We start from the raw sequence: 27,134 nt of genomic DNA, 5'->3' as shown, positions 1-27,134 counted from the left end.
AAGGTTGAGGTGGGAGGATAGCTTGAGTTCAAGCTTGAACCAGGAGGTCAAGGCCAGTTTGGGCAACATAGTGAGATAGCAAGATCCTTTCTTAAAAAACAGTCTGAATGTCTCCCTCACTCCTGCTACCTATCTATAGCTTATTCATTCTTACCATAAACTGACTTAGTGAGAAATCAAGGTTAAAGGAGTAGGGAAGAAATTTAAGTCATCTCATTTTATGACCTTTTAGTAACTCAGCTCAAAGACTCTAATGATAGGAAGCCTGGAATGAATAACTAAAATGTTATTTTTAGACTATCTGTGAATTTCGTTTCCTCTCATTACCACAAATGATGAAAAATTAGCTGTCAGAAATTTCAAAGCAAGATAGCCAAACATGATAGAAAAACAAATTAATTAAGTCACCATCTTCTGAAACAATTTTCCTTTATTAGAATTCTTCAGGTAATACGACGAAGATAACAATACTGCATTTCTTTAAAATGTGCTGTACATTTCCTTATAGGAAAAAGGATGAGTTGTGGTGATCAGTGACATTTATTGGAAACAAGTAAACTTTTTGTTCCTGGGTCACTAGTTGTATTTACTTTAAGAAAACCCTAAAGATGATTTGCAGTCTTTCAGGAGAATTAACTTTTATGTTTACAGCCCAAAATGTGCAGATAACTTTTTTGTAAATAACTGGCAGGGGTCAGTCTCACATCTAGGATGTTTCATTTTATTTTATTTCAACAACCAGAGTTACAGCTTCTTTACAACTGAGAAGTGGTAATAAATGGTATTGTGCTTCTTCTTCAACAACTCCATAGCACTGGCACCTGACATATATTTGCATGAATTTCACGTAACAAAATGTAGAAATCTTTCTTTCTAAAGGGCTTCAAAATTTCCCGAAACAGACTTCTGAACTTCATTTTATTCCTCTTGCTACATGGTTTTTCTGGATTAGTATATATAATATATCAACACCTAAAAATATAGTTACAAAAATTAGTGCATACCTCATCAATTTCATAAAGTTACATCCTTTCTTGTTTGCATACATTTATATGTTATTTGTTACTGTAACTGCCACTTACAACCCAGCATCAGGAGTTGTATTTTAGAATATCATGGAATGGTGATGTGATAGACACTTTAAAGTGTACTGACGTAAACTTTGCGTCAATCCTTACAGGAATGAGGGATTTAATTTTTTTTTTAACTGGAGCACTGCACATCTCAAGGGTGGCTGCATTCAGTAGGTCTGTGTCATAACCCCTGGAAAACACACAGGCTGCCCAATGGAAGAGTCACTAATCAGATATTGACTATGATACTTTTGTGTTCAAATTTTCAAGTCCTCACACCCTTCCTAACTAATGTGTAGGTCTTTCCTTTAGGACAACCAAAAAACAAAACTATAACTGTTCAAACTTGGAACTAAGAAAATAAAAATTAAAGCGGAGCTGGATTTATTTCTATTTATTTAGAGTACATCACCTGTGGTAGAATTATGTTGCTAAGGTTGGGATCACGGCTTTGGTCTCTCGAAGGGACCTGCTTTGTAGATCCAGGGCGCGTTTAATTTTCTAGCTGGGTTCCTGGTTTGCTTAACTAATTCTGTGCACCTCGCTGTGCAGTCCACACCTGAAAGGGGGAGTTTCGATGTTGTGGTTTATGAACCAGGTACTTTCCATTCACTCAGTCAACAGAAAGAAAAAGAGAGAGAGAGCACGCCTCCTACCTTTTTTTTTTTTTTTTAACTACAAATAAGGAGACGGAAACTATTAAATAAGAAGGGGGGAAACTCCCGCATATTTCACGTTGACCTGGCTGGACTGGTCTGTTGCCTGTAAGAGGCGGGTGTTGTATTAAAATAAGAGGTCAAACTTCTGGACTGGGAATCACTCCTGCCCCTAGAGGGAAAAGAGAACCATCACAGTGTTGAACTGGAAACACTGCCTCGTTTCCAATGCGGGGGACTGAGTTCCCTCCCTCGACTTAGAGTGGTAATGACAGGACCCGAGGAGGCGCGCTGCTTCCCGGACAGTTGCCCAGCATAACACCCGCATCCTACTTGCACCTAAATTTCTGAGCTGCAAGCAGGCAGAAACGCCTCCCACCTTCTCTCCTTAGCTCCCCTCTCCCCACTTAGCTGCTGTCTGTAACTTCTTTGTTCCGTTTACTGGGAAGGTGACGCTTAAGATCAAAAGACCCACTGTAACTTGCAAAAGCCCAGAGCCACCACCAGACGCTGGGGAAAAACAGGGCTGTCCAGCCCAGGGTTAAGGTTTTGAGTAGGGAAGGAGCAGCGAGAAATCTCGGCCAGTCGCTCCGGGAACAGCCCCTGCAGACTGGTCCAACTCTCCAAAGGCTAGGGAGACCGGGGCAGCCTTGTAGTGGGGCAGAGGACGAGCTCCTAACTGCAAGCAAAGTGCTGAGTAGAGGGCGTTGGGGGCAGGGGCGGTCCTTTGACTCCACTTTGTATGCAGCAGCTGCGGGGCAGTGAGTATCTCCGAACAAAGCGGCGAGCAGCGCGGGGGTGAGAGATTGGGGTTTGCTCGCAGCTGCTGCTGGCGCTGAGCGAGTCTCCCACCACCCCCGCGAGCGTTGGGGTGCAAGGATTCGGGGGAGGAGGGAGAAGGGAACTAGGCGTGCCATTCCTGTTGCGCGGCTACGCTTCAGGAGTTCTTGTGAACGATGGGAATGGCAACTATCAGAGCCAAGGGGGGAAAAAAAGAGCTGGAGTGAGCAAAACAAAGAGCGAGTGTGGGCCGTGGTGACTTCATGCCTCACCAATGTCCCGCCCACGCTGCTCCGAGCTGTTACTGCTGCTCCTGCCCGGGCTGCAGCCGCGCCTGCGGGCAGCCGAGCCGAGGCGCTCCGGTAGCGTGGGGAGGTTTCCTAGCAACTCTCTGCCCTGAGTATACCGGGCTACCCGCAGGTCTGAAGCCCCCCGGGGGGCCAGAGCAGGACCACCCCTCTCCCGCCCATCGCCGCCCTCGCCTCTCTTGCATCCTCGCCGTGTGCACCCCAGAGCGCGCCAGCAACTCGGGCTCTGGACTGCGGGACGCCTGAGCCGCGCACTGGGGCCGACAGGACAAGGGCAAGCAGCCCCCGCCCCGCGTAGCCGGGCTCCGGCACCCAGCGGAACCTCCCCTCCTGCGCTCGCAGCCGCGGGCCCCACTCCCCGCCAGGCAGGGAGCGGCGATGCCTCGCTCTGTGCCTGCGGGAGTCGGCGGGTGCTTCTAGGGAGCTCCCAGAGTCGCCTCCCCCTGTTGCTGGCATCCCGAGCTTCCTCCCTCGCCAGCCAGGACGCTGCCGACTTGTCTTTGCCCGCTGCTCCGCAGGCAAGGCTGCAAAGCTGCAGCTAGTGAAGTTGGCCTCCCTGCCCACCTGTGGAAGAAACTGCGCTGATTGATGCGCCATCGACTTTTTTCCCCTCGACCTCGCCGGCGTCCCCTCCCACAGATCCAGCATCACCCAGTGAATGTACATTAGGGTGGTTTCCCCCCCAGCTTTGGGCTTTGTTTGGGTTTGATTGTGTTTGGCTCTTCGCTAAGCTGATTTATGCAGCAGAAGCCCCACCGGCTGGAGAGAAACAAAAGCTCTTTTCTTTGTCCCGGACCAGGCTGCGGAGCCCTTGCAGAGCCCTCTCTCCAATCGCCGCCGGGGCCCTTGGCCGTCGAAGGAGGTGCTTCTCGCGGAGACCGCGGGACCCACCGTGCCAAGCCGGGAGGGCCGCAGGGGCCCTGAGATGCCGAGCGGTGCCCGGGCCCGCTTACCTGCACCGCTTGCTCCGAGCCGCGGGGTCAGCCTGCTAGGCCTGCGGAAAACGTCCTAGCGACACTCGGCCCGCGGGCCCCGAGGTGCGCCTGGGAGGCGCGAGCGCGCGTCCGGAAAGCAGCCAGGCGGCGGGCGCGGGGCGGGCTGTTTTGCATTATGTGCGGCTCGGCCCTGGCTTTTTTTACCGCTGCATTTGTCTGCCTGCAAAACGACCGGCGAGGTCCCGCCTCGTTCCTCTGGGCAGCCTGGGTACTTTCACTTGTTCTTGGACTGGGCCAAGGTGGTAAGTTGTTTTGTTTTGTTTTCTTCTTTTCCTCAAAGGTCTTGGGCTGGCACGAAGAGCTGCCCAGCCAGAGCATCCCGGCCAGGTAAGTTGCGGTCATCAGAGAACTTCAAGAGGGCGGGTGCGTGGCAGCGTCCTCTAGCACAGATGGCCTCTAGGCCAGGTGTCAAGCATTTCTGCCCTGGAGCGACAGCAAGGACTAATTATCAGAGGAGGCACTGTGTGTTACTCCTAGGTGTTGAGGAAGCCCTAACAGAAAGGAATTTTGGAAGACAGGGTGTCCTGTTTACAGAAGTCATTTAGGGGCCCTGGTCCATTCTTAAGGGCATCGTCTGTACAGAATATTCTCCCCATCTTTCTAACATTTGGGTCCACTAACGACTAACTTGCCTTTAACTCGAGGCTGTAGATAAGTTGGTTATAATGGGAGTAGTCTTCAATTTTTGAGTCCAGAAAAGGACAGCATACGAGTTTCTACTATCATTAGTGCTCAATCTGAATGAGTCACCCACACTGGAGGGATATTCATGCTTTAAGTCACCATCCTTTCAGCTTAAAAAAAATACTATCTAATTGATCCCTCACAGAGATCCATCTCTGGTACAGAGAAGCAGAAAGAACTCTGGACCAGGATTGACAGCTTTCTGTCCAGGCAAACCATTTATGTCAGAGCTACCTTGATGTGGAGAGGTTAACTCTTTATGAAATTCATTGTCCTCGTCTGTAAAACGAGGTTAATAATACCTGCCTTCTCTAAATCACAAAGGGAAGTTCAAGTCAAATAGTACATGAGAAGGTGTTTCAGGACTTTTGATTTATGAGACAAAATCAAATGTAAGGTGGTATACCGGATTGGATTGTTGGAAAATTATACAACTAAGTAATAGGACGAATCATGAGTTTAGAATGAGTTCTTAATGGTTTTCAATATAGACCCAACATTTATTTTTGCCAATGCAGTGACTATTGTCATACTTTCTTTTTTTTTTTTTTTTTAATTTCACTTTTTGTCTGTTTGGTCACCAAGTCCTTAAATTATATTAGATCCTTTCTCTGACCTCTCAGGCTCAAGGAGAGTTGAATTAATAGTTGTAATTGTTTTGTAGGTTAAAATTTACTCCTATACTTTGATGTGCCAAGTTTTTGCCTGAAGCTAATTAAAGCAGCCAAGTCATAACCTTATAAGTAGGCTCTCTCTCTCTCTATATATATATAAAAACATTTGGAAACATCCAGCTGTCTTTAGTAAATTGTTGCATATATAGTTTTCTAATATTTGTTTCAGGGAGATTTGCTCAGTTATCTGAAATGGAGAAATTAGAGTAAATCTCTTGATCTTGTGGTTATTTTTTGGCTTGTTTGTTGATTTCAAAATAGTGAAAAGGCAAAGGAAAAAGTAACATTCATTATCAGTTATCTCTTAAATGGAAGAAGCATGCATTTGTTGCAACAAATTTTCCACAAAGCATAATTTCATCCTGTTTCAATAAGTAATAAAGTCCTTTTCTAGATTTAGCAAACACACACACACACTAGTAAAATGACCAAAATTTGTGTTATAACAGTATATTTTGTTCCCAATGTATAGACAAAGGAAAAAGTCTCACTTGCCTCTAAAATTTACTATTTATAGTACATTTTAAAAAAAAACATTAACTGTGCTTATAAACATTAGTCAGGCTCTTGTGAAAAAGCATTGTATTTCTACCCAGCGTCTAAAACTGATTTGAAGGAAATATTATGAATGGGCCTCCTTGCACCTGCAGACCTGAAAAGGGAATGCTTATCTGAAATCAGAACAAGGCATCCTTTTCCCAGTCTCTGTCAATATACAAAGGTTTCTGATGTATACTGATTTGCATGGCAGTTAAAAACATGCAAAAAATGTAAATTATAGCCAGTATAACTCAGAAAATTAGAGATCAGCATAAACTGCTGTACTTTTGTGATATAGCTACAAGTCTCAAATTATATGTCTTTACAATGCAAATTAGATGCTTAAAGCAGAATAGAAATTTAGGTATCAGTTACAAAGGAAATCTTGTTCCCTTGCTCAGTAGTTTACACGAGGAAAATGTTGAGGGCAATAAAGCCATACAAAAGAGACCAGAAGCTGCATAAGACCAGCATAACTTTGAGTTTAATTTTTAAAGCAGAGTTTACAGGTCTCGAACACATAGTTTATTTTTAATAACAAATATATAGTGAGCAGTGGGAGATGTTATTAATCAAATCCAAAGATTTCTGATGTAGAAAAAATTATTGCAGTTTGTTTTTTAACTATCTCTGGTGGAAATTACCCATAGCTAGAGAAATAATAGCACTATAAAATGGTTAATAAATAACCAGAAAACATAAAGTATATCTAGTGATTAATATTTGAAGAGTTAATGTAGCAACATTGTTTCCACATTTACTTATTTTAAAAGATAAAGAACTTTCATTACCTACATTTTTATATAGCAATATAAGTGTAACAAATTTCAGATATCACAGTTTCTTTTTAAAAAGTGGTAACTATTATTATAATGAAATTTCACCTTCTGTTAATTCAACTATCAATTATTTATTCTTTTCAACAACAACCAACTAGATTAACATTATTCTGTGACCGTAGCATTACTTCCCCTCAAAACGTTGCATAGCATAAGTGTTCCCAGAATTCTTTATGCTTACCTAAAGTGATTGGATATTTAAAAGAACCAAGGTATAATTAACAAAAAATTCATCCTTCTAAATTATTTGCATAATAAGCACCCAAATTAATTCATCTTGAAGCAATGGAGACACTTTCTGATAAATTAAAAATCATACATGTTTGCCCTCTAAAGCTGACAGCAAAGTAGCTGATATGGTTTGGAAAATTCCAGAAAAATTCCTGTGCCCCAAAATAACTTATTCTCTTGTTACCAAATTATCTGAAATCTCACTACTTAATGGATTCTTTTTGGTTAAACATGGTATTAACCCTATGATTTTTTAAAGTTTTTAACATGGTATAATGGAAATTTTCAAATGCATACAGAATTAGAGAGAATGGTACAAGGGACCGCTATATACTCATCACCCAGCTTCACTAACCATCAACTCAAACCCAACTTCTGTCATCTCTGCTCCTACCAGTACCCAATTCATCCCCTTCTCCCAACTAAATATTTTGAAAGAAAATTTTCATGTCATTTTATTTTAAAATATTTCAGTAAATAAAAATTTTATGGGAGGAGGAACACACTGTAGCTAATCTTAAAGATGAATTTTTTAAAAAACTGAAACTTAGGGCAACAAGAATGGTCACAATGTTTAAAGGGATCAATTGCAGAAGAGAAGGACACAAGGAATGGCAAAGACACAGTTTCAACCATTTACTTTTCAATAGTTCTATTAAAAATATTTTTATTTAGAAAGTATGGATACATAATAGCTTTTTGATATGCATGTGTATGAGGAGGGAAAAACAACATGAGTAAATCTGCTTCCCCAGAGAAATGTTAATTGTTTTATTCCAATGAAATCACAGCAGGTACACCTTATAAAGTTTCAGTTTTAAGGATCCACCCATCCTTGCATGATTAGCTTTTCTCCTATCTACTGTATAATTTAAAGCAATATCCATATATGTGGCAAAATCTTTTTATCTCTTATTTTTCACTCTCCTTTTGCTATAAGTCCTTGAAAGAGTTGTCCATAACTCTTGTCTCCGATTCTTCTCCTCATCTTCTCTTTGAATCCATTGTGAGCAGGCTTTCTTTATCACCTCTGCAGTCCACTTTCATAAGATCAGGGTAACCTCCACATTGCCATATCTGATGTCCAATTCTTAATCTCCATCCTGCTTGATGTATCATTTGTTGGTGACTTGACACTGTTGACCTTGCCCTCCTTGAAAATAGTTTTGTTGGCTTCTTGGACCCACGCTCTCTTGGTTTAAGCTCCTTCTCCACCTCTGATGTTGATTCTTCCTCATTTCTTAACCTCCAAATGTAGGAGTGGTTCAGAACTCACTTCTAAGAACTTCTCTGATCTAGTCTTGGGTCTTTTTTTTCTTTTTTTTTTTTCTTGAGAAGGCTCACTGCAAGCTCCGCCTCCCGGGTTCAGGCCATTCTCCTGCCTCAGCCTCCCAAGTAGCTGGGACTGCAGGCGCCCGCCATGACACCCGGCAAATTTTTTGTATTTTTAGTAGAGACGGGGTTTCACCGTGTTAGCCAGGATGGTCTTGATCTCCTGACTTCGGGATCTGCCTGCCTCGGCCTCCCAAAGTGCTGGGATTACGGGCGTGAGACACCACGCCCGGCCCAGTCTTGGGTCTTAAATACCATTTCTACACTGACACCTCCAGAGTATTTATCTCTAATCCTGACCTGTTATCTGATCTCCAGAAGGTGCAGCAATTGTGAGAACCACGTCTCCACTACATGCCTAAAGGCAAAAACCCTAACGCATTCAAAACCAAACTCCATTTTCTTGTCCAGTCTTCATAATAACACTGTGAGAGAGGTCCCTATTTTTGAAGCAAAGAAACAGGAGCAGAGGGGATAAGTAACTTGCCCAATGTCACCTGTCTAGTAAGTAGGAGAGATGGGATTTGAACGTAGTAGAGAAAGCCTGAATTATGCTTCATAATATGAGCTTCCTAAGCAGTCTTCATCATTTCAAACCTTTGTCCACCCTTTCTACTCAGAACTTTTCCCTAGCTCCCCCATTGTCTTCAGGCTCCTCATACAACTTCCTCCCAGCGTTGCTATGGACACACCCACGTGTGACCTCCTTGAGGGGAGAAGCTGCTTATATTTTTGTGTGTCCAGTGCTTGGTACACAGTAGGTCTTCACAAAGTATCTGGGGTAAATGACCCCATGGATAACTTGAGGATAATAGTGAGCAATCTAAAATTGGGCAGCTAAGCAAATTCTCCCTAATCAGTTCTAAGCCTCACTAGAATTTGAACTTAGAGAAATAAAGTTTTCTTTTAAAAGTGGGTTACACCATAAAGGACACTTGTTTCTGTTTTCCCAGCCCATACCAGAAAGCAGTCTCTTGACCTTCTGGGCAAATCATTAGCAAAGATTAAAAGCTGAGACTTAGTACTCTTTAATCTTATTTTTCAAAGTCTGTCTTGTTTTCAAACTTTCTGTGACAATTATTTCTATTGTTGATAATAAAATATAAAAAGTGATCCTAATTCTTTACCCTTGGTATCAACTTTAAAATTGATTTTGATTTAGATTATGAAAACTGGAATTTGTAGTAGTTTTCAACTAAGTACTTTAAAAATTAATAAAAAAACCCAAGCTATTCTAACTGCTTTAATTACTATTCATTCAGACTTTCTTAAAGCACATACAGCTTTATGACAGGCACTATACTGAGTTCTGGAGTTAAAAAATAACAATAGTTAAGTTTTGTGTATTATTTACTGTAGGCCAGGCACCCTCCTAGACACATTATATGAAAATATATTATTTAATGCTTACAACCCTCTTAGTTATATACTGTTATTCCCATTGTATAGGTAAGCAAACTAATTAAAGAGGCATTGAATAACTTCTTCAAGATCTCTTAACTAATAAATAATGGTCCCAGAATTCTGATCTGTGTGGTTTGAGTCAGCATTCTGAATCATAATTATAAACATATAGATTGCTTTTCAAAGGTGAGAGGAGTCCCTACCTTGAACCTTGGAAGGTTCAGCTCTAGCTGTCCTCAGACCATGACCTCAACCATGGGCAGGGAGTCCATGGGGCTTGCTCAAATAGCGTCTGTCACCCCCTCTAGATCATCTCCAGAATTCTTAGCCTAAACAGCCTCAGGCTACTTTTATGGCCTGCCATCTGGAGGTAAACTGAGTCACCCCTGTGCCAAATCCTAGGTGAAGATGGCCAAGGACACTGACACAGGAGAAGTAAACAGAGCTTGGACATGCAAGCTGAAGTGTGCATGTAGGTAAACGACAGGCTACCTGTGCTGCAGAACAAATCTAGAGGTGGGAGAAAAGAGGGGAAGATCATGGCCGGAGAGGCAACACTTCACACACTGCCCGGTTCCTAATCAGAAATCTGGAGGTGAATATTCCAAATTCAGACCTAGCCTTCCAGGTCATTATGCATATATATTTATCAAGGAAGGAAGATAGAACTTGTTTTACCTGTGGGTTTCTTTGCCTGGTTTGTAGCTGTTAAATATTTAGTCTGTTATGCTCACTGCTATTTGTGCTCTTGCTGTTGGCCCTGACAAAGTTAGGGGCAGACTTGTCTACTAGTTTAAATATTACTGGCGGCCGGGTGCAGTGGCTCACACCTGTAATCCCATCACTTTGGGAGGCTGAGGTGGGAGGATCACTTGATGTCAGGAGTTCGAGACCAGCCTGGCCAACATGGTGAAACCCCATCTTTACTAAAAATACAAAAATTAGCCGGGCATGGCAGTGCGCACCTGTACAGTCCGAGATTCTTGACAGACTGAGGCACAAGAATTGCTGGATCCCAGGAGGTTGCAGTGAGCCAAGATCATGCCACGGCACTCCAGCCTGGGCAACAGAGCCTGGGCAACAGAGCGAGACTGCATCTCAAAAATAGATACATAAATAACAAACAAATAAATATTATTTGGGAGGAGACAAAGAAAGCACCAGAGACCATTGCATAAGGTAGTCTGGTAGTCTTGACTACCTCATGTCAAAGTGCCTTTATATTTTAGTAACTAAATCCCTTTTGGTAATCTTCGAGATGTGTACAGATTATACAAAATTTTACTCTCTTGCAAATCATGTTATAATGAGAGTCAAATGTATGCATAGTGTTAATTTAGTTTTACTTATTTCCCACTATTATTTAAAAAAATATTTTAGAAGGCCGAGCACAGTGGCTCACACCTGTAATCCCAGCACTTTTAGAGGCAGAGGCGGGCGGATCACGAGGTCAGGAGTTTGAGACCAGCCTGGCCAACATGGTGAAACCCTGTCTCCACTAAAAATACAAAAATTAGCTGTGTGGTTGTGCACACCTGTAATCCCAGCTACTCAGGAGGCTGAGGCAGGAGAGTTGTTTGAACCCGTGAGGTAGAGGTTGCAGTGAGCTGAGATTGCACCATTGTACTCCAACCTGGCAACAGAGCGAGACTTCATCTCAAAAAAAAAAAAAACAACTTAGGAAAGAACATTTTTACTGATGCGAATGACCTAATTTGGTCAAATTATTCAGCTAGCATGTATTTGATATTTAATATCTATAAATGAATGACTATATAGAAAAAGCAGTGCCATACTACATTCAAGGAGTAAAAGGACTATTTTTCAACTTAAAGTCAATCTTAATGTGACCTTATTTCATCTTTCACAGTAAGTAAATTATTTGATTTACACACCAAAAAAATGTATTGAAAGTCAGAATGGTTTCCATTGGGATTTTATAATTTAATTAAAACAGACCCAACTTTAAACAAAAGTGCTAAGATCAACTCTTGCTAGGAAGCTACTAATATTAAACAGATATATTTAAATTATCTTCCTGCAGTTATTGAAAAAAGTCCTTAACTAATATTAGTTTAGGAAACAAAAATAAGATTATCAACTTAAAATTGCATTGTTAAAGTGTTCTTATCAGATATATACTTTTAAGATGATTTTTAAAGATGCTTCTATTTTGAGTGCTATTATCCAAAGTACTAAATGTTCATTTTTAGGCCAAGAGCAGTGGCTCACACCTGTAATAACAGCACTTTGGAGACCAAGGTGGGTGGATCACCTGAAGTTAGGAGTTCGAGACCAGCCTGGCCAATATGGTGAAACCCCGTCTCTACTAAAAATACAAAAATTAGCCAGGCATGGTGGCGGGCACCTGTAATCCCAGCTACTCAGGAGGCTGAGGCAGGCGAATCGCCCGAACCCAGAAGGCCGAGGTTGCAGTGAGCCGAGATCACGCCACTGTACTCCAGCCTAGGAGAGAAAAAGTGAGACTTTGTCTAAAATAAAATAAAATAAAATATAAAAGTTCATTTTATAAAGCAGCATATAAGGTCTTATAAAGTGGCCTTTCATGCTGACCTCATCAACGAGCCAACCATCACTGCTGGAATGGTTTTAGGCATGCGCCGTCTCTGCCAGGTATTTTATTGTTGTTTTGCTTTTTTTGTAATCAACAAATACTGTTACATTTGTTAAGGACAGAATCTGTTGCTATTCCAGATAAATGTTGGTATAGTTTGTTTATTCTAGAGGATTGCCAAAAATTGTACAGTCTCGTGATAGTACAAGGTAAGAAAGCAGAGTAGCTGTCAAGGGCTAGTTCAAGTCAAAGTTCATGGAACAGACCAAGTTTGGAAGTGGAGAGAAGGACTGCTGATGAAGACAGGAGGATGAAAAGCTAAAAATATTCCAGCTCTGAAAAATTGTACCAAATATATCTTATTAGGTATGTGAGATGTGCGGTGGATTTGGGCCAGGAATGTTTTGGTGTTTTCCATGGTTTTGGACTCAACTTCCTTTTAGGATAAAACGGGTTGATATTTCAAGATCTGCCAATAGTAAATGAAGCCACAGTTAAAAGTACTGCTGTTTCATGTGTACATGTGGTACAAGGGTTCTTTCCTTGGAATTGAACAACAAACAGCTTCCCAGGTAAAGGCATTTTTTTTTTTCTGATTTTAGTAAGGACCATATATTTAGGATAATTTCTTACTAACCGTTACAGGTACTAGGTAGGGAAGGGGGCTGCGTGAAAAGCTTCATCCTTATGGAATGAGGGATTACCACTATGCTTTAAAGGATCATTAGAATATTATGAGGTCAAACAAAGAAAATAATTAAAAGGAAAATTCAAAATTCTACAAGGACTGGATTGACAGGATTTATATTAAGGAGTATCAAATAGGGAATGTCTTCTCTAATTGCCTGCTGGAGAGGTGCAAAGAGGCCAGGCGGGGTAGGCTTAGTCATGTAAGGTATTCATTGACTGCAATAGAACAAAGGATGCAAAGAAGTTTTGGGGTAGCCAGGACTTGCTGTAGAACTGGCTGTTCTAGTTGGAAACAAAGACACTATTGTATCTGAACTGTATTGTTGGCAGCAAAATGACTGGCTGGTCTCTTTCTTAGTACAAACCATACCTCCCAAGGTATTGCTCCATTGTCTTTTTGTGCATTTGGTTTGGATTTTTATGGGGAATTGAAGACAAGTGGATCATGAAGTACAAAATAAAACGCTCTAGAAATGACAGACGGGGCCCAATTTCCAAGAAAATTCATCTGGACAGTGGCAGCACTGAGAAAAGAAAAGAAACATTGAAGAAGGGAGTCACTTTCAGGCATCCTTGGTTTTGGTTAAAAAGGTCCCTTTTGTTGAGCGTGTCAGTCACTACCAGCTGGAACAAGGGCCCTAAGGTGAGGGCCAATGTATATAATCAGAGAGCCTGACCTCAGGTTGATACTGAAAATATGAGAACTAAATGGCATTACTACCAGTCTTTAGTTTAGAAGATATAGCATGTTTGAGGCCTTGTGAAGAAGGTGTCCAAGGCCACATGATACTTTGTAACATCTGATGGGATTGTGATCACATGGCAGAAGGGAAGGGGGATCTTCAGCACGTGCCTGTGGCCCACTTAAGACAGCATAGCCAGCTGGAGATTGGGCCTAGACCACCCTTCTAGGGCTGTCTGGGGCTGACAGTTGGCTACTTGGGGGTCAGCATAGCACTGATGCCAGAACTCACTGTTGCTTGAGGATGGATTATCTGGTTATAGACTTGTCTGGGCAGAGATTGACTTTTGGGCATTATGAAGTCAGACATCAGGGCTTTTTGGACAAATTCTGCCTCCTAGGGATATGTTTGAGCTAAAAATAAAAAGATATGTTACTTCTGACTGCTTTCTACTGGGGGGGGTAGAAATGTTGGGTCAGCCAGAACGATCACTGGATGTTACACTCCTCCTTCTCACAGGGCAAACTTCTCAAAGACTGCCCAGATGGTATATGATATTTTCTCCTATACTGCATAATTTTCAATTCCTTTGGGATTAATCTTAAGAAAAAAAAAAAAAGCCCACATGCAGAACCAAAGTATTCTTGGCCCTTTGAACAAACTAAATGCTTCTAGCATGATACAAAAGAACATCAAGCTCCAGAGGATGCCAGAATTGGCCTCCAAGTTGTACAATACAAAGCTGCCCTAGTGTCAGAGGACCCACTAACTGGTCAGTCCACTTGAGGATCTTTGTTAGGGCTCTTCATCGACAATCAAGGAACTAAATACCCTGAAAGTCCAAAGAAATATTGAATTACCTCAATGTTTTGGAGCTTACCTCTCCAGCCTAGTGGCACTCTTATACATGAATTTCCTAGGCGGAATTTGGATTCCCAAAAACATTACCCTTAAAAGGGCAAACGCACCTTTCTAGGCCTCTGAGGATGCTGTACAGTAAGTGGTCCAGGATGGTCTAAATGAGTTGGTTACACGAGACCAGGTTGTTGGATGTTGCCTAGATATACGGTAGACTCTTCCATCCAAAAGATCACAAGAGGTACCACATAAACACTGGGAGACTGACTGGAAATTACAGAATCTGAGAGGGCTTTACCAACAACTTCTATACCCATGGCACATTTGGTAAAAGATTTTTCATTCATTTTTAAAAATTTTTTTTCTGAGTTGTTGGTGTGCAAAAGTGAAAGGTGGTGGGAATCCGGGCTCTTTAGGGTTGTTCAGGAGCCAAGGAATCAATGGCCACAGATACTCACACTGCATGTGAGATCACAGAAACCTAGAAATACAAAGTTTGGAGTTTGGTTGTCATTTGTTTGGGAATAGTGCAGAGCCTTCCAGGCCAGAAGAAACAGATTAACTTAGCTGCCTCTGCATAATCAATGGATATGCAATGTGGGTCTGACAAGGTGCAGAGACATCCTATTCCCTCAGTCATGGTGAGGGTGTAGCTCCTGTATTTCCCATTCAAATACAAATTGGTTGTACATTTTGAAAGGCAGCTTGTGGGTCTTAGTAGATATGGCAGCGTTGAACCTGAAAGGTATTAAGTGTTAGAAGACAAAAGAAATCTGAGGTCCAAGGGAAAGCTAAGTAGGAAACAGAGGGGCTCAGACATCAAAGTTTAGACCTAGGAAGTTGGATATTGGCAGATAATTTCATGTCTTTGAACAGGTTTGCTGCCGTTTGGCCAGTTTTTATTGATCTGGCTGCCTGGGCTGACTCTCAGTAGTAACCTAACAATACTGTGTGGTTTTTAACAGATGACGTATATTTGGGAACCAGACAGAATAAAGATGCAATCATGTAATAAAATGGCCCGGGAAATTCCTTAAGGAAGTTTTCTCTGGCCCTCCCACTCTCCCTTGAGGTGACATCGTCCTGTTATCTGCTGCCTGCTGCACCCTGCCTGTTCCATTTGATAGCACTGCCGTTAAGTTCTGTCTTATGTCAGGTTGTGCTGTTATTCTACAACAGGAACATATGCAGGTGCCCTATCCCTAAAACACTGCACAATGCCATGACTTAATTGCAAGTATTAAATAATAACAAAAAAATTCAGGGATGGAGAAGCCATCAAAATTACTACCTCAAAATTCCTTAAGAAGAGGAGTTTTCTGCTCTCCACTCCCAGATGATAATGTCCTTTCTCTTTTGACTAAATCTTGGCCCATTCTCTTCCTCTAATCAAGTAGCTTTTGATAATACTAACACAGCTACCTATGAGCAGGTAAAAATTCGTTATAGGAAAATCTTGGTCACCTAGAGTGCCTATGAAAGGTGATGTTTTAAGTAGTTAAATTCTATGGCCATTTATATTCTGACTCTTGCCTTTGAACATCTTTTCAACAAGTGTGTGTACATTTTCCTTTCTTGGTAAGTACATCATTTAAACTTTCTTTGATATTTGAAAAAAGCCTTGCAGTTATCCTTTGATCAGATTTGCAAATTTTCACCATTACCATTTAATCAATAAATGAATTCATTGCTTGAGCACCTGCTCAGTGCATTTCACATTGGACTAGTTGCTATGGGGACAGAGAGGATGTAAGGTGTCAAGGAGATGGGGTGGCTGAGCCTGAGGAGCTGTGTGGGCATACAATACGAGATGGTGCTGTGGGGCAGAGGTGGGTGGTTTGGGCCATTAGTGCTGTAGAGCTTTAGGCTTCTGATTCAGACAGGAAATAGGTCAAATGTGTTCTGATGCAAGACAGAACATTGCAGTCTTTTCTAAAGATTAATACTTAGTTTCAGTTTTTCTCATTTTTTAGGAGGGAATTAAAATCTAGTCCCCTGATTAATTGAAGGTTCCAGCTATTTAGATTTTATAATACATATGGTCCACCTTTTCTAGGCATAGTGTATTTTGCGAGATGGTCTTAAAACGCATCAGCACAAAGCAAAATCCATACTGTGTCTCCAATAGTACATATAATTATTTGCATTGTTTTTAGCTATTAGAAGAAACTTTTAAATGTGTGTGTAAAGACAGGAAAAACAGAAGTGCCAGTATTAATTTTTTAAATGAGTAGAGCGAGGATATCACAATGGCAAAATTCAGGGACAACCTGTGGGAAACAATAGTGCTTTGTGTGTGTGCAGAGAGCAGTGCAGAATGGCCAGAGGAGCAAGTGCAGTAGGAGGACAAAGCTTCCCCAGGGAGACGCACCCTGAGCTGAGCTCCAGAGTTGACCAAGAGAAGGGACAACATCGGAAGAAAGTTACCCGAATGTCACAGAAGTAAACAGAAAGAAAGAGAGAGCACATAGGATGTTTTGGGCAAGGCAGGGGAGACACCCATTCATCCTCTCCTTCAGTGAATACCTACTGAGCTCTTACACTGTGCCTGGTATTGCTCTAAGCCTCAGGGATATGGCAGAGAACCAAACAAAAAGATCTGCTCTCATGGAGCTTTTGTTCTAATTTAGAGAAACAGACATTTGACATATTAAAGAAATAGAATGTGTAGCACACCAGACAGCACTAAGTATCTAGCACCTTCTGTAGAGAGAAAGAAACCCAGATGGGTAGTCAAGAGTACTGGAGATGGAGGTATGATCTTAAGTAGGATAATTAGGGAAGGTCTCACCGAGAAGGTGCTATCTGAGCCAAGTCCCAGGGCCTCAGGGAGGGAAATATGAACAATATATCATCTGCCTCAATAATATATAACTTTCTAGTAGGATATTGACATTATAATCCAATAAATTCTTTAATTTTAGCTAAAATTGAATATGTGCTAATTATTTAATAAATATTTTTCAACAAGTGTATGGCAAGTACCATTCAAAGTATGAAAACATTATGAAACTAAAGGACAAAAGTTCTTGTTCTCATAAGTCTTATATTTTGGGGGAGGACGGACAAAATATTTTTTAAAATGTAGTTATACATAATTATCTAGTATGTTCAAAGGTGGTAAATACTATGGGAAAAAGTGGAGCAGGGTTGGGGGAGGACAGAGTTGCCATTTCAAGTAGATTAGATGAGGTAGGCCTCATTAAAAAAAGACCACTGTTTGAGCCAAGCCCTCAAGGCAGTAAGAGAGTTAGCCTTGTGGGTAACTGGAGAAAGGGTAGAGAAATGAGAGGCTATGAAACAATGTGAGATATTTTTAATGTGTGGGAGGATTGAAAGACTGGTAGTGGCAGATTTTTGGTATCTGGAGCCTAGGCAGAGTGAATTAGCTTGTAAGACAAGAGGTGGTGGTCAGACAGGGTGTTATGTGAAACTGGAATTGTAGAGAAGTTGCAGTTACTGGTAATTACAAGGTCTAAAGTTCTTAACATGGAAGCAAAGTAGCCAAATCAGGGTGGAGGACAAAATAATTGGAGGAGAAGAGAATAAGGAGCTGATGCATCTTGTATTGCAAAGATGATGTGTGTATATACAAAAATTGTCAGGAATTGACATAGGAGTACTGTTGGAGAAAATTATAGCAAGCAAGGAGGCAACATTTTCCAAAAATGAGACAGCATCTCCCTGTGGTTGGTAAATGTCAGTGAATGCCTGCAACAATTCAGGATAGTGGGTGATATAATGTAAGCTGCAAGTGTCAAAGCTCAGGGTGGGATGACTAGGGGATAGAGAGGAAGAAGTGCCTGTGAATAGCAGTGAGGACTCAAGAAGACGCTTACACATCTCCAAGCTCAAGGATATTTGGATTCTGGGAGAAACATCAGCCATTACTCTTGTGGTCAGGGGAAGACGAGTTCTCAGGGGAGAGCCAGGTTTCTGTTCAAGCAAGATGGTAAAGGGGACATTCAGATAAGGGACTGGGATATGGGCATTCCTTCTGGAAATGGACTGTGAATTTCAGAGGGCACAGGGGATGGGTTTCTGGAGTTGTAAAGGAGTAGGAGATAAGGAGAAAAGAGGGATTGTGCAGAGCCTTCTAGGGATTAGAATGTGTTGCGGGAATGAGGGTGAATCTGGGAGTCTTGGGCTTCTTGTAGAAACTGGTGCAATAAACATGGATAAGTGAGATTAGTCTTTGGGATCTCAAGGTAGATAGTGGTGATGATACTGTGAGTGGTTGAGGGGCAAGGGGAGGTTCTGAGATTTGCTCTTGATTCTTATGGAAGGAAGAGACAAGGTCTAAGGAAGCCTGACTTAGTTTTGATGTGAGGCATTCACTCCACCCCATCTCCTGTCGAAAGCAACATGGACTTTTTTTGGGCGTCTTGAGACACTCTTGACTCCAGATGATTAAAGTGATTACCTAAGAAATATACAACACCTGAGGATTATACCTGAAGGGGGCGCTGCAGGCAGAGAGAAGGTATGTACATTGACCATGACATAGGGCATTAGGGGAAAAGCAAAAGAGAGCACCTTGGAGTTAATGGCAGGTAGATTTGTTAGAACTTTATGCTGTGGTCTAAACGTTTTTGCTTCTCCAAAATTCATGTATTGAAATGTAATCATCAATGTAATGACATTAAAGACGGGGCCTTTGGGAAATGACTTGGTCATGAAGATAGATCCCTGGCGAATTGTATTAGTGCACTTATGAAAAAGGCCTGTGGGAACTCGTCTGTCCCTTCTGCCATATGAAGACACAGCAAGAAGGTGACACCTATGAGGAAGGCACCCTCACCATACCACCCCATCTGTTGCTGCCTTTGTCTTGGTCTTGCCAGATTCCAAAACTGTGAGAAATAAATTCTGCTGTCTGTAAATTATCCAGTCTAAGGTATTTTGTTATAGCAGCCTGAATGGACTGAGACACTTGAGTACTCATGTGGTGGAAATAATTCCAGGCGTTTTGTTTTGTTTTATTTTGATTCGATTGTTTAGTAGGGTAGTAATGTGATCACACTGTATCAGTGAAAGAAACTGGTAATGTATTTAGTGAGTTTTAGTGGTAAATGGTGTTTGTAAGAGACTCTGAGAACATTGTTACATTAAAGCAAATGATCAATAAGGAGGGCCTCAACTAGGATGGATCCATGGGAATGAAAAGAGGGAGCAATAAATACTAAAGACACTAAAGTAAAAGCAAAAAGTCTTGGTGACTGACAGGTTGTTGAGGCTGTGGTATAGAGAGGAGTCAAGGTTGACCACAAAGATTTAAATCAGAATAGATGGGAAAATAATGTAATTAATGGAACAGATCATTCAAGTCAGGAAGAGGAACATAATGTTTGAGATTCGAAGATTTTGAAGTTGTGGCAGGAATCTGGGTGGGTTGCCCTGCAGATAGTTGAAAGTTCAAGACAGAAGCTTGGGTGAGAGTTTGGAACTGAAGGTACCAATTTGGTGGTCATGTTCAAGGAAGTGAGGCTTGGAATCTGTTAGTTCATAGAGTCATCAGGCTGTAGAGTTGAGTGAGCAATGTGAAGATAGCCAAAGACATAACAGTCTTGAGAGTTGCTTGAGAATGAGAGAAGTGATAGAGTGCCCACTTACTGTTGAAAGACAGAGGAAATTTAAACATTGCTGAGTGCTAGTTGCTAAATGTAATTAAGAATTATTATTTGCCTTTGAGTGATCTATTAACTAGAGAGCTAGAGGAAATGATCTTGGTAATGAGGAGAGATATTTTTCTAATAAGAGAACAAAGACAATTTTGACTTGAGAAGAAGGAATATTATTTAGATTTTCTTGATAATACAAAGGTAAAGTTAGGGTCATATCTTAAATGAGAGGACTTGGTATGAGTTCTTATGGATTTCATGAGAAAGAATTAGAACAGTGAAAGTGAAAACATATGATGGAAAGTCAACAAGAAATTAATGAAAGCAGGGTCTAGGAACTAGATGAGGTGAGAAAGAAATTTGGAGGGAACCCAATTCTTAATAGGCTTCTGGCAGTGTCCCATAAGGCAGCCTCAGATAAGCAAATATTGCTTAGGATGCATCATCCCATTTGTGTCTGACCTCCTGTTCACTTTCAACTCCATGTTTCAGAGTTCCTGAACCAGTAGCCTGCTTTCTGTCTCCTCCTCTGGCTCCTCTTGAATTTGTTATTTATTCTGCTTCTCTTTGGTTTTTCATACATAAGAACTCATTCATGGTTCCGTTATCCAGTGGCTCCTCTATAGCTCATGAGAATTTCCTGCTGCAGCTCGTGGCCCCAGAGAGTCCTAATGGCTCTGTCCATGGTGGAGGTAGTGAGGTGTGGGGGGTGTCTTGGGTAAGACAGAAAAACCTTGAGCAAGGTGATGAATACATTGTAAATTTAGCTGTTTCTAGTGCTGATAACAAAGATGGGGGAGCATAAAAATAAGAGCTGTGACCTTTGAAAGAATAGAGATTGATAAGTGTTACAAGATGGAAGTTGGGGAGAATCTCATAAGTAGCCAGTGGGAACAAGGAGAATATATTTCCAAAGCACTGTTTGAACACTTCCCCAAGGAATGATGAACTCTGCATAAAGCTGACTTTTGATGAAGGAGAAACAGTAACTGGACCATTTGGGGAAATATGGAGAATATGGAATAAGAATTTTATAGGACAATATGGACTATGGTTCATAATACAGTATCAATATTAAATTTTCTGAATTTATCACTTCTACTGTGCTATATGTTTTCAAATTTCTACCAATGATATTAAACTGAACAAATGTTAATTGAAAATTATAAGATATTAAAGTACTATGGAAGATTATCTATCCTATAAGATACAGTTAACATATTTTATGATAATTCAGAGTTCCTTTTTGTCTGAGTCTCCAAAATAAAATGAATTTTAGAAAAGACAAATATTTAGAGTCACATTTGGCACTGAGGATAGAAGAGAATTTACTTTAGAGAACAGGATATAAAGTGTAATATTGATGTGTAGTTCAAGCTATATTAGTATTACTATTGATCATAATATTAGCTTGGTGCTAAAGTAATTGCGGTTTTTGACATTACTTTCAATGGCCAAAACCGCAGTTACTTTAGCACCAACCTAACAGTACTAATTACCAGGATACTTAATCTTACATTGGTATCACTACCTACTCCGTTAAATTTCTTAGGCTGCCGACAGTTGGCAAGAAATTGCAAGCAGAATATAACAAATAAGTTTTGAATTTGAAAAGATTTTTTTATTATCTCACAAACAAGTTCAATCCATATGAAGAAGCATTAAAATAAATTAATCTGAATATAAGAGGATATGTAAATCAAATGCCATATATGCCGTATAGGGATAAACAACTTTAATTAACCACTATCTAATCTGTAATCAACAACAACAACAACAAAATAAAAACATAAGCTGTCACTGGCTTTTTTTCTAAAAATCATATACTGTAGTTTAATGTTTTGCTACATACTGGCAGGAAAGAAAGAAATATTCCTTTACTGTGCACTGGCTGTCTTTTATCTAACAAATAATCCATCTAAGTTAATTTACAGTGCTAATTGTAAATAAACTTTATTGATATAATTTACATCAATAAACTGCATTTATTTAAAATGTCAGTGGATGAGTTTTGCCAGATGTATAGACCTCTGCAGCTATGTACCACTACCATCAACATACAGAACCCTTCCACCCACTAAAGTTTTGCTCATGCCTCTTTACTGACAGTGCCAAAACATAAAACAGGGAATAATCAGTGTGCATTATTGGGCAACTGTTTTATCTAATGTATAGGGATTTTGGTGGCCCTTTTTTAAAAAGCAAAAACAAAAACAATTCCCTTTATTGAAGTTGTTGTTGTTGTTGTTGTTGTTGTTGCTGTTGTTTTGAGATGGAGTTTCACTCTTGTCGCCCAGGCTAGAGTTCAATGGCGTGATCTCAGATCACTGCAACCTCTGCCTCCCAGGTTCAAATGATTCTCCTGCCTCAGCCTCCTGAGTAGCTGAGATTACAGGTGCCCGCCACGATGCCCGGCTAATTTTTGTATTTTTAGTAGAGACAGGGTTTCGCCATGTTGGTCAGGCTGGTCTTGAACTCCTCACCTCAGGTAATCTGCCCGCCTCGGCCTCCCAAAGTGCTGGGATTACAGGCGTGAGCCACCGTGCCCGGTCTTTGGTGACTTTTAAAATAAATCTTTCCTATTATAAATTGTATCTTAAGACAGTCCCATAAACTCACAGAACTGTACATACTATAAAGCAAATGTTCTCCGCCAATCATGTCACTGTAAGTTGCACTCTACTTTTCAAAATGTTTTCACAGCTCAGTGGAGGAACACAGCACATAACGAGGGGAACATTTTTCCTACATCATCAACGAGGAAGCAAAGCTTCAGCAAAGTTAGTTTATGAAGCGGAGGCCAGCGAATAGGCAGGGTTAGGAGAAGAACAAGTTGCCTTCTCCTCTGTTCCAGATTTGGCTTTCAAGACAGAGCTAGAAATTCACAAATGGAAACAGCGACTGCGAACACCACTTCCTATGCTACTGCCTAATTAGCATGCAGCTCAGAGCTGTCCCCTGGCAAGAGCCTGGGGAAACATGGTTGTAAAAGGACAGCTCTCCCCTCTGCTGAACAAGTGCCAGCCAATCTGCTTTATGCTCTCAGTGAGGTGTTCAGGCTGGGGCTTTTTCATGCTAAAACTCAGTTTCCCTGTGCATAGAAAAAAAAATGAATTTTGAAAAGGGTACCAAAGTATTTAGGAGAGTCTCTGACTCCAAGGATGGAAAATAATCTTACTAGGGAGAATCTAACATTCTTATCTTTAGAGCGGGAAAATAGGATTACCTTAGCACCGATGATAAGAAAAGTAATGACATACTACTTATATTAAAGAATTATCTGGAGGTACTGGAGATTACTGTTGACTCATCACTTAAGAACTAATAATAGTACTAATTAGCCAGGGGTTTTCAGTCATGCTTTGGGAAAATTCTCTTTTTTATGTTATTCTCTATTCTACCTAAGACAGTGTTTACAAGAAAAGGTTCTGTCATCAGTACTGGGTTCAAACTTGATCTCTGTATTTACCACTTCGGTGACTTTAGGTGAGACAGCCTCTCTAAGCTGTAGTTTTCCATCTGTAAAATGGGCATAGCAGAACTTTCCTCATGGGAACTTTATGAAGCTTCAAGTAGATCATTTATATAAAGTGCTTGGCATAGGGCCAACACAGTGTAATACACAGATACTTGTTTTTTTAAATTTTCTCTAATTTTATTGTACTGTATATATAGATTTAATTTTCAAGTGCAGAGTCAAAACATATTAAATACATTCTTGAATTTTGAAATGTGATTACAGGAAAACCAAATCCTAAGTGACCTAAAATTCATGTTGGATTCTAATTTACCAGTATATGTTTTTTACTTAGCACTAAATTTCTTACAATATAGAGTGTTGCTTTGCTACCCTAATCAAGTTCACACCTGCAATATGACTTTAAGTTTAAAAGATACATTGTAGAAAATGTATTCCTAATATCCTTGGGCATTTTTTTAAAACACCTTAATCATGTCATTTGAAGTTTGGACATGAATAGCAGAGTGCTTTTTTTTTTTTAGTTGGAGAAAGGAAACCCATACCTGCCAAGTGAAATACCTGCCAAGTGAAAATGAAAATAGGACGAACCCCTGAAACTCTAGTGTGTTAGACTGAAAACATTATTTAGAGGAACAGAGTGGGAAACCGGTGAATATTTTGGCTTTTATAGAAAGGGAGTGTGCCTCATAAACAGGACAGTTGGAATGTATGGAAAATTTCCAGTGAAAACAAGACACAAAGCACATGACTAATAATTGCTTTTCCAAGTTAGACAAATGCAGCTTTAACCAGAATTTGCCACTGAGGGGCCTTGGGGGCCCTCCTTGAATCTTGAGACTTTGATCCTTTTTTCAAGTTCCAAGTCTAATGTAGGAAAAGCTATACAGATAGATGATATGGTTTTGATCCCATCTTTCTTCCTGTTTCTGCCATTCCTGAAAATTCCCAGCAGGTGAGTGTCAGAAGACAAATTGAAGTATTCAGCTAAATGAGCAACTGCAAAACTGAATTTATTCCTCTTCAAGAATTACTCTTCTTGTATGTTGAGTGACCATTTGGCTGCCAAGAGAAACTGCCTTGCCTAGGAAACAATATGGACTGCAAAATCAGTTTCAAACACAAATGACAAATCTTCCTTATGTTTTGTCATCTTCTTTCCACATCAAATATACATGTAAAGATGTACAGAAGGCATAATCTGAAGATAATCAAACAGCTATTAACCAGATTTCTGCATTTCACCTATCCTTCAAAACCAGCTTCAAGTCTACCTTTACGTTGAGAGAGTGCATCTTTAACTATGGTGTTCTCTTTCTCCTTTCACATTTCCTGTAAACTCATCATGAATTGCCTTGTCTATTGTTTTGATTTCTCATTGAACAACAAAGGAATACTCTGTGTTTAGAGTGACCTTAGACTTCAGCTTTCCTGAGGAGTTTCAGTTTAACATCTTGCACCGGTACAATTAACAGTGCCCCTTTCAAGTTAAAAAGTGTCTCGTGTAGATCATAAATTATATAGTCACCCAAAGTGTGCAGCAATCAGAGCTTTTTCAGTGCGAAGTTGATTATGATGGGCATAAATGAATCATAATCAAACGATCTGATATGATCCCATCTGACTGGGCTTCTTGTGATGGCCCATTTCAAGAAGGATGTCATTAGTGGCTTCACAATGGTTCTTCTTGTAAATTCCCTCATGACCTAGAGTTTTGATTTATGCCATCCCAGACCACTTTAAGCTCTGACTCATGCTGGGATTGCCCTAACCAGGGCAGGGCAGACTAATGGAATGCATTGCATTGCCCTAACATTTCTTAACCTGCCCAAGGTTGAACATGTTTGTTTGTTTTTCTTTTGCTCTCCAAAAATCTTTATGCTAGCATAAAGCCCTGTTATAATCACACAAATTACTCACTATGTAACAGGAGAAGTTGAAATTTGTTCCTGAAACATAAAGATTGCATATAATAAAAACCTTAAAAACCTATCTATTGAGAACCAAAGATATTAGTGCTGTTTCCTAACGCATTACAAGAAAATTCTGCTCAGTCAGGGGATACTCACCTTTGGAGGTACAAGGAACATTTGATGAATTCAAATTAGGTTTAGATCTGTGCAATAAGGAAAAGTAAGTGAATTTGGTGGTCTTGTACCTGAGGATGGCAGCATTTAAAAAGGCTATTTTAATTTAGTAGCATTTCATTATATCTTCAAAGTTCTTTAAAAATAAGCTAGTTCAGGTGAACTACACAATATCAGAAGACCAAGTGTAAGAAAATGGTAATCTGTGTTTGTGGAAACAAAAAGATGAATTCATCTAGCTATGTATCATTATGTAAACATAGTTCCATTGCCTTTTGTGATAAATAGGTTTTGGAAATGAAGATTACTTAAAAATATATGTAGTCAAGACTTACAAAAACTCAGGAATTAAATTGCCAAATTAACCTCTACTTAGAATATTGTTTATTAATTACACATTTATTGAGTGTGTTCTAGTATATTGAGTGTATGTATGAGGCTCATAGACGGGATATACAAAGAAAATGTATTTAAGCACCTTTCCTCCCAGGAACTGAGAATCTAGTATTCTTACTTTTCCAAGGAAAAACAAACAAACATGAAGAAATACATCTCTTTAGTGTGGATGGTCTACTTCACATAAAGTGATTTTATGCTTAACATTTCTTTTAAAACATTTACATTTATTCTATTAGAGTCTCTTATTTATCTTTCAAAACTCAGATGAAAATTCATCAGTTAGGGATTGTGTTTATCTGCAAGTAAGAGGGTCTTTGAAAACAGGATTAAGTAAGATTCGAGTAAGACTTCTTTCACATCAGACCCAGTTCTGAGAGTAAACGAGCAGATACAGGGACTCCTTGGTATTCTAAGAGGCCTGAGCTGCTTTCCTCCTGTTGTCTTTAGCCTCAGCTTCTATGAGACAATTTCCCTCAAGTCTGAATAAGTCTGCTGCAGGTCCGGACATTACATCCACGTTCCAGGCAGAAAGAAGCAGGATGGGCATAAGGGGAATAAAAAGGAAAACAAAAAAAACTTTTTTGAAAACTTTCACAGATGCCCCATTCAGAAACTTCTGCTTCCGTTTAAATTATCATAATTAGTTATGCAATCATCATCATTGCAAGAGAAGGTGAGAATTGCAGCATTTCAGTTCCTCTCAATGCCACCTTCAACAAATCTAGGTCCGTTAGTTAAGAACATGCAGGCAAACAGCAATCTGTGCTACAATACTCTAATCATTTATCACCCTCTGGGGGAGATTATTATATAGACATTGCTAGTGCCCCACCCATGCTCTTTTTATAGGACTGGTGCACCCATCCTCAGCTGCTCTGCATTCTGGCTGTTTATGGCTCACAGTTGTCACTTTCTCAAAGGAATTGCCCTCCACCAAAAGGAGCCACATTGCTCAGAGATGCCTGGAACATCGACCCGCTCCAACCTCACTCCTCCCCATACCAGGCTGCATGCAGCCATTGACCGTCTGATATGGGTAGAAAACAGGCCCCAGGCTTCCAGGTGGGACAACTTTGTGTTGTCATTTGGGCTCAAAGCTATGGGAGGGGTCAGGTTGAGGCCAGACTCCCTTTGCACCAACGTATATGCTTGCTGCTTGCACCAACGTATATGCTTGCTCCCTGTCCCAGTAAGTCACTTGCTAACAATCTCTACTCCAGGGTCTTT

General features: G+C 40.5%; 2 protein-coding genes across 2 annotated transcripts in view; one reads left to right on the top strand and one right to left on the bottom strand.

The window, feature by feature from the left end:
• Window positions 1-415: 415 nt before the first annotated feature.
• Window positions 416-3,895, bottom strand: LOC106997497 (uncharacterized). Its single transcript, XM_015133902.3, has 3 exons — window positions 3,771-3,895; window positions 1,486-3,381; window positions 416-972 (listed from the first exon to the last, which is right to left on the bottom strand). Exon 2 carries the CDS (start codon window positions 3,271-3,273, stop codon window positions 2,920-2,922), a length of 354 nt encoding a protein of 117 aa, XP_014989388.3. The 5' UTR covers window positions 3,274-3,381; window positions 3,771-3,895; the 3' UTR covers window positions 416-972; window positions 1,486-2,919.
• The window catches only part of ITGB8 (integrin subunit beta 8), an 80,502-nt gene continuing 56,592 nt past the window's right edge, over window positions 3,225-27,134 (top strand). The window contains 1 exon segment of the mRNA NM_001265993.1: window positions 3,225-4,054. Within this exon segment, the coding sequence (NP_001252922.1) occupies window positions 3,928-4,054 (127 nt within the window). The 5' untranslated portion in view covers window positions 3,225-3,927.

This window comes from Macaca mulatta, chromosome 3 (assembly GCF_049350105.2).
Source record: "Macaca mulatta isolate MMU2019108-1 chromosome 3, T2T-MMU8v2.0, whole genome shotgun sequence".
Lineage (NCBI taxonomy): Eukaryota > Metazoa > Chordata > Mammalia > Primates > Cercopithecidae > Macaca > Macaca mulatta.
The sequence above is the reverse complement of the archived record's forward strand: the minus strand, read 5'-3'. Positions and strand labels throughout refer to the sequence as shown.